At 48.5% G+C, this 7374-nt stretch overlaps 1 protein-coding gene across 1 annotated transcript; it reads left to right on the top strand.

Annotated features, from left to right (window-relative positions):
• The first annotated feature begins 420 nt into the window (after positions 1-420).
• LOC126989493 (sodium-dependent transporter snf-5-like) lies at positions 421-6780 on the top strand. Its single transcript, XM_050848066.1, has 4 exons — positions 421-921; positions 1844-2274; positions 4961-5105; positions 6498-6780. Exons 1-4 carry the CDS (start codon positions 840-842, stop codon positions 6728-6730), a joined length of 891 nt encoding a protein of 296 aa, XP_050704023.1. The 5' UTR covers positions 421-839; the 3' UTR covers positions 6731-6780.
• Positions 6781-7374: the final 594 nt, after the last annotated feature.

Below are 7374 nucleotides of genomic sequence, written 5' to 3'. Positions count from 1 at the left end.
TCTTACAACTCTTAAAGGATCCTCTCCCTTAGAGCATCGAGGAGGAGGAGGCGGAGGAGGAGGAGGAATGGGGTCGGTGGAGGAGGAAGCTGGACAGAAAGGGAGGAGGAAGAGGAGGGAGAATATATCGGTGGGAGAGGGAGAGAGGGAGAGAGAGAGAGAGAGAGAGAAAAAGGGAGAGAGAGAGAGAGAGAGAGAGAGAGAGAGAGAGAGAGAGAGAGAGAGAGAGAGAGAGAGAGAGAGAGAGAGAGAGAGAGAGAGAGAGAGAGAGAGAGAGAGAGAGAGAGAGAGAGAGAGAGAGAGAGAGAGAGCATTGTTTCTTGTTTCTTTGATGACGTGAAAGATAATGTAAGATAGGAAGTTACCGAATACGCCTTGACCCGTTCAGCTCCCCCCCCCCCTCCTCCTCCTCCTCCTCCTCATCATCATCATCATCGTCCTCATCCGTCTCACTACATAAATCCACGTCTGGTCAGTGTTGCCAAGGAAGCGAGAAATTAGTGCGTGGTGTTGGTTCTTTAATACATAGAACAGTAGTAGTAGTAGTAGTAGTAGTAGGAGGAGGAGGAGGAGAAGGAGCAGGACCAGGAGGAAGAATAACATAGTGAAAACAGGAAAGATCACTTCAATCAGTTTTTTGGCCTAATTAACTTTTTTCATCGTGTTTTTTTTCCATCAAGATTTGTAGTTTATTTCAACATCTTTAACTATTTTTATGTCTTGTTTTTTTTCCCCCGTTTCATTTCCTTAAGCTCCTCAGTGCCACACGTTGTCGTCGTCTGGTAACGTTCCCGCGCCTGTCTGCCGCTTCGAACTTAAAAGATTACCCGCGAAAGTTCATGCGCTCGAAGTTTTCTCTTTCAGGATGTTGCGGTGGACAGGAGACAGATTCCCTTCCCCCACACGCCTCATCCACCTCGTGTAAGCGACGCCTTTCTGTCTGTCTGTCTGTCTGTTGCATTTCTGTTAAAGGTTGGGATGACACATAAGAGGTACAGTTTATTTTACACGCCAACATCGCGACTCTTCTCTCTCTTTGTCTGTTGTTTCAGTTCTTTTTAGCATCATGTGTTATATAAGAAACACTTCCTTCGACATACCTACCAACGCCACTTTGGTTCACACGACGCTTCACTCTCCGTCTGCTTTTGTTCTGTTTCCGATGCTGTCCTATATAAAAGACGCATTCTCTTCTCCACTCCTTCGCGGGGCCCAAGATTCTGTCTGTTCCAGTCTGCAAAGTGGCTGAATTCTTGAGTGTTGTGTTCCCCGTATCTAGATGACGTTTTGATGTGTCTTTTGAGGGCTTTGCGGTATTGAAAAGACTCATTCCCTTCTTCCGTACGCCCGAGTGACTCGATTTCCAGTGTCACCCCTCTGTCTGTTTGCTCCAGTCTGCGAGGTGGCTGAGTTGCTGAGTGATGTGTCCACTGTATATCGTTGACGTTTTGAAGTTATTGATTGAGGGTTTTGTGGTATTTATAAAGACGCTCCTTTCCTCCATACGCCCGAGTGACCCAGTTCTAAGCGTCGCCTCTATCTGCCTGCTCCAGTCTGCGAGGCTGCTGACATGTTGAGGGCTGTGTCCACCGTATATTGATAACGTTTTCCAGTTTCTGGTTGAGGGTTTTGTGGTATTTATAAAGACATTCCTTTCCTCCATATGCCCCAGTGACCCAGTTTTCAGCGTCACCTCTCTGTCTGTCTGTTCCAGTCTGCGAGGTGGCTGAGTGTATAGATGATGCCTCGATGTGTCTTTTCTAGGGTTTTATGGTACTGAAAAGACTTATTCATACGCCCCAGTGACCCAGTTTTAAGCATCACCTCTGTCTGTCTGTTCCAGTCTGCGAGGTGGCTGAGCTCCTGAGCGCTCTGTCCACCGAGATGGCGACCACCCGTGCTCGCCACCCGCCCACCCCCTCCCCCGCCCCCCTCGCCTCACCCCAGTCCTCCACCTCCATCAACCTCACCGACAACCCCCTCGCCAGCGTCCCCTCCTCCAACCCCAAGGCGAGGAACGACCCCAAACCTCCCTCCCTCTCCACCTCCTCCTCCACCCCGGCCGCCAACAACGACCACTCGCCCACCAGCGACCCGACGCGGCCTGACGTCACCCAGTGCGACGCGGGGAAGACAGGGCAGGACGGGGCCGCCACCACCACCACCACCTCCTCCTCCTCCACCACCGGGGCCACCACCACCGTTCCCGCCCTGCCCCCCACCTCCGACCCGCCGCCCCCCTACCAGCTGGCTAATCTCTCGTCATCGGAAAAGGTGAGGTCGAGTAGGTCTAATTTAGCTTTATAGGATGTCAGGATGTCCTTAGAATTTAATAATGGTCAGTGATGAGACGCTACCGGAGGGGTCAAGGTCGTGTGTGGCTCTGGGTTCGAATCGTCGACGCCGAGTGGTTTTAGGTCACTTTGGTGTTTTCCATTAGTCGTAGCTTCCGGCAAAGCCCTTGTCAAGGCTTGTAAGGGCGGCGGCTCGAGCCTCTTACAGGTGCTGACACTACCAGCGACACAGCTTCCTGAGCCAACGCTTGGTGCCTGCTCTGCCGAGTAACACGAAACTATGAAAATGTGCATATTAGTGATCTGAAAATGATTAAATACTTTCTAGTCGTAGTAAACGAGAATGTAAATATTTATGTTTAGACTTTTACAAAAGTAAAATCATAACTCATAAAACTGTGGAATAGCTCTCCAAAAGGCAGAGCCCCCAAGCGGACAGCTCCCTCTGGTTTGCAGATGGCGGCTGCTGATCCTGCAATAGACGAAACTCTACCCTCTCTTGCGGAAGTGAGAGAGGATGTGAGGAAGCTGAAGGGTGGAAAGGCTGCTGGAGATCTGTAATATAAGCCAGAGATGCTGAAAGTCGGGATGGAAGCCATGATCCGTGGGTTGCATGCGGTGCTGTCTGCCGTCTGGCAGTCCGGTGCCATTCCTCTTGACTGGAAAAGGGGGTTGGTTGTCCCTATCTGGAAAGGGAAAAGGGACCGACAGGACTGCAACAGTTACTGTGGTATTACACTGCTTAGCGTGCCGGGCAAAGTGCTCGCTCATCTGCTGCTGATGCGAATTCGACCTCATCTGCTAAAGTTTCAGGGACCTGAGCAGTCTGGGTTCACGCCCGGTAAGTCAACACTTGACCGGATCTTTGTATTCCGCTTCCTTGTGGAACGCTGCCGTGAGTTTCGACTGCAGGGGCTGCTTGCAGCCTATGTCGATCTCAAGAGGGCATTCGACTCAGTGCATCCTAAAACACTCTGGGTCACCTTGTGGATCCATAGGATTCCTATAAGGATCACTGACCATATGCCTGGCCTTTGCTCTGGGACCGAGAGTGCCGTGGAGTGTGGTGTAGGCGTCTCCGGCTCCTTCCCGTATGCCTCCCGCGTATGCGCCCCGTTAGTTAGTAACTAACTTCCTAACTTCACAACTTTCTCTGACTCATTAACTTCCTTCGTAACTTCCCAGCTACACCTAACCCTAACTTTAGTTTTCCTTAACTCTTCCCCTAACTTGCCGCGCCTCCCTGACTCACTCCTTAACTTCAGCCTCGGCCCCTTCAGCCAACCCCTCGGCTTGGATTCCTTACTTTCTTATTTTCTTCAACTCTTTTTTTTCTAATTTTTTTTCTCTCCGGGTCTTCCCTTTCCTTATCCTTTCCCCCTGTCTCCTTTTTTTCTCCTTCCTCCTTCTGACGGTTCCCTCCCTTTTCATCCTTACGCCCCGCACCCCTTCACATTCCTTTCTCCTTTTCCTCCTTCCTTCACGGCCCTCCTCCTTATCATTTCCTACCGGTCTTCTTTTTCTCCTTCCTCCCTTTTGACCTTCTCTCCCTTTCTCTTCCTCCTCCTCCTTTTTTTCCCCTCCCTTTCCCCATATCCTCCTCTTCTTTTCCTTCTTTCTTCACGTCCCTCCTCCTTATCCCTTCCTCCTCTTCTTCTTTTTTCTCTTTTCTCCTTCTGACTCTTCCCTCTTTCTCTCTCTCTCTCTCTCTCTTTCTTTTTTTCCCTCTCTTCTTTCCCTTTCATAATTTATCACCTCCAAATTCTCCTCTCCTTTTCCTCCTCCTCCTCCTTCCTCCTTCACGGCCCTGACCCTTCTCTCCCTCCCCTCCCTGATCATTCCTTCCTCCCTTCTCTCCCGACCTTCCCTCTTGAGCATCCTTCCTCCCTTCCCCTCCGTCTTTCCTCCATACTCTCCCTCCACTGATCCTAAACCCCTCCATTCCTCTTGCTTCACTTGCCTCCTCCTCCTCTTCCCTCTCCTTGAATCGAGTGGCCTTCCGTCTGTCTGTCTGTCTGTCTTTTTCTCTATTTTCAACCTTTGTCTTCCTATCTCTCTTTATTCTTTCCACTCCCTCGACATTCCCATTTATTCCTATTTTTCTATCCCTTCCTTCAGCCTATTCCTTCCTTTCCTTTCCTCCTCTCCTTCGTTCACTTCTTATTATTCCCCCTCCTTCTTCCATCCACTATCCTTTCTCCACATTCCTCCATGCCTGTATTTATCATTCCATCTCTCTCTCTCTCTCTCTCTCTCTCTCTCTCTCTCTCTCTCATTCACTTTCCCTTCATCCACACCCTCTGAAACCACCTTCGAATCCTACCATGCACTCATCCACCCTCCTCCTCACTTCCACCTCTCTCTTTATATATCGCTCTATCTCTCCTCGTCTTCTTTCTCTTCCTCTCTCCCTCCTCATTCCTTTCCATCCTCTTTCCCTTAATCCACCACCTTCTGAAACCACCACCCTTTCCTCCCTCCATACTTTCACCTCTCTCTACCACTCCATCACTCTATTTCTCCTCGTCTTCTTTCTCTTCCCCTCTCCCTCCTCTTTCCTTTCCATCCATCCCTCTATAAAACCGCCATTCTTTCCTCCCTCCATACTTCCACCTCTCTCTACCACTCCATTACTCTATCTCTCCTCGTCTTCTTGTCCTCCGCAGTGCCAGAAGTGGACCAATGGGAGCCCCGAGCCGGAGCGGGACACGTGGAACAAGAAGGTCGAGTTCCTGCTGGCCGTCGTGGGCTTTGCAGTCGACCTCGGCAACGTGTGGCGCTTCCCTTACATCTGCTACCAGAACGGCGGGGGTGAGGCGCGGCAGGGGAAGAGGAGGGAAGGAGAGGATGGCTGGTAGTCGAAGTCGAAGAGCGGGAAGGACAGGAGTTCGGAGAGGATAGGAGTTAGAAGACGGGGAGAAAAGTTGGACGAAGGGGATGGAAAGAGGGGGTAGGAAAGGGAAGACGTGGAGAAGATAGGAGGGCATAGAGGATAGTAGGAGTTTGAGGGAAAAGAGAGGGAGGGAGGAAGGAATTGAGGGAGGTTTAGGAGGAGCAAGAACAAGAAAAGAAGGTATGAGAAAGGAAATAAGAAGGAAAGCCAGGAAGGAAAGGACGCAGAGGATAGGAGAACGAACTGGGAAAGGAGTTTAAGGAAAAGGAGAGGAGTATGAATGACGGGAAGGAGGGAGGGAGGGAGAAAGGAAGGACAACAATGGAAAAGAAGAGGAAGAAAGGAAGGAAGGAGAGAAAAAAGGAGGGAGAGAGAAATTAAGAGAAAATGGAGTAAAAGGAATTGAAGGGAGGGGGAAGGTTATTTGGAGCAGAACGAAGAGGAGGAAGAGGAAGAGGAGGAGGAAGAGGAGGTGGTAATACAAATGGAGAGAGAAATGGAAGGAAGGGGAGTAAGAGTTATGTCGGGCAGGTCAGAAAGAATGAGAAGAAATAGGAGAAAGAGGAAGTGGAGGAGAAATGAGAGGAAGGGAAGAGAGAAGAGGAGACAGAGGAAACGAACCAGTAAGAATAGGAGGGGAAGGAGAGGGAACAGAATTGAGAACGAGGAGGAAGGAATGGAGAGGCAGGAAATGGAGGATGAGAATGGGTGGAGGGCGAGGAGAAAGCTTGGAGAAGGAGGAGGGACGAAAGGAAAAAAAATGGAGGAGGAGGAGAAGGAAGGAGGGAGCAGGAGGAGGAAGTGGAGTAGAAAGACATAATTTGCATATCAAGGAAGAAAAAAAAAGAGGAGTTTAAAGCGATGAATAATACGGAATTGGATGGAGGAGTTAGGAAAATATGGAGGACTAAGCAATTTCATCTAAAGCAAATATATAACATTTTTTTTTCCCTCCACTCCTTCCCCATTCTCCTCTTTTTCCTCCTCCTCCATCTACTCCTCCATCTTTTCCTCCTAATGATATCACATAACAATATCATCAAAAGCAAAATAATAACAACATTCTTCTTCCCTTCTCTTCCTTTTCTTCTTTTCCTCCTCCTCCTCTTCGTCCTCCTTCTTTTCCTCCTTCTCTTTTTCACTGTTCCTTAATTTTTTTCCTTCTTTTCCCCCAATATCCTCTTCAAATTCCTCTCTCCTTTTCCTCCTTCCTTCTTTTTCTCCTTCCTCCTTTTGGTCCTTCTCTCCCTTTCATCATTCTGCTTCTCTTTTTCATCCCTCCCCCACCTCTTCCTCGTCTTCCTCCGCAGGGGCGTTCCTGGTGCCCTACTGTATCATGCTGGTGTTTGGGGGCCTTCCGCTGTTCTTCATGGAGCTCGCCCTCGGCCAGTACCACCGCAACGGCTGCCTCACCGTTTGGCGCCGAATCTGCCCCATGCTCAAAGGTTGGTGTCACGGCGCGGACCTCCCTGTTCCTGCCTCTCTCTGTCTTCGTTGTTCTTTAGTCATAAGGTGCGTGTCCATTCCGCCTGTTTGGTCTTGAAGGTGTTATGTTTTCAAGGGGTTATTGTGTGATTTTGTGTGTGTGTGTGTGTGTTTTCTTAGTTTTTCTTGGGTCAGTGTTGCGGCGTCTCCCTGTTTGTTCCTGCCTCCATTTTCTGTGTTTTTGTTTTGTTTTGTTTTCTTCTCTTTCGTGTTGGGTCGCTCCTCCTCCTCCTCCTTCTCTTCTTCTTCTTGTTCCATCTCCTGTTTGAAAGTCTTTCCTTGAAGGTGGGTCGTTTTCGAAGGGTTAATGTTTTTTTTTTCTTTTTTAGTTTTTCTTAGTTTTAATAATCACGAGTCATTGTTTTGTTTGTACTTGTTTAATTTTCTTTCACTGTTTTTTTTATATTTTGTAGTGATCACGAGACTTTTTTTTTTTGTATTTTCTTAGTTTTCTTTCACTTTTATTTATTCTTTTGTTGTTGTTTTTTCTTCGTTTTAGTGGGCACGAGTCTTGTTTTTTTTCTTCTTTCTTCGTATATTTTTCTTTTCCGTGGTTACTTTGTCTCTTTTTTTTTAAGGGCTTCCGCGTTCCACATGTCTTTGTGTGCCGATGACCATGACCGTGTGACTAGCATTTCTCTCTCTCTCTCTCTCTCTCTCTCTCTCTCTCTCTCTCTCTCTCTCTCTATCTATCTATCTATC

Source organism: Eriocheir sinensis, unplaced genomic scaffold, assembly GCF_024679095.1.
Source record: "Eriocheir sinensis breed Jianghai 21 unplaced genomic scaffold, ASM2467909v1 Scaffold1194, whole genome shotgun sequence".
Taxonomy (NCBI): Eukaryota; Metazoa; Arthropoda; class Malacostraca; order Decapoda; family Varunidae; genus Eriocheir; species Eriocheir sinensis.
Note: the sequence above shows the minus strand (reverse complement) of the source record. Positions and strands in the feature narration are given on the sequence as shown.

Bases quoted from the DNA above. Each gene is read 5' to 3' on its own strand.
- LOC126989493 (XM_050848066.1), top strand. From the start codon at position 840: ATGCGCTCGAAGTTTTCTCTTTCAGGATGTTGCGGTGGACAGGAGACA. The intron at 922-1,843 runs GTAAGCGACGCC...TGTCTGTTCCAG, and splicing joins ACACGCCTCATCCACCTCGT to TCTGCGAGGTGGCTGAGCTC. The intron at 5,106-6,497 runs GTGAGGCGCGGC...CTTCCTCCGCAG, and splicing joins CTGCTACCAGAACGGCGGGG to GGGCGTTCCTGGTGCCCTAC.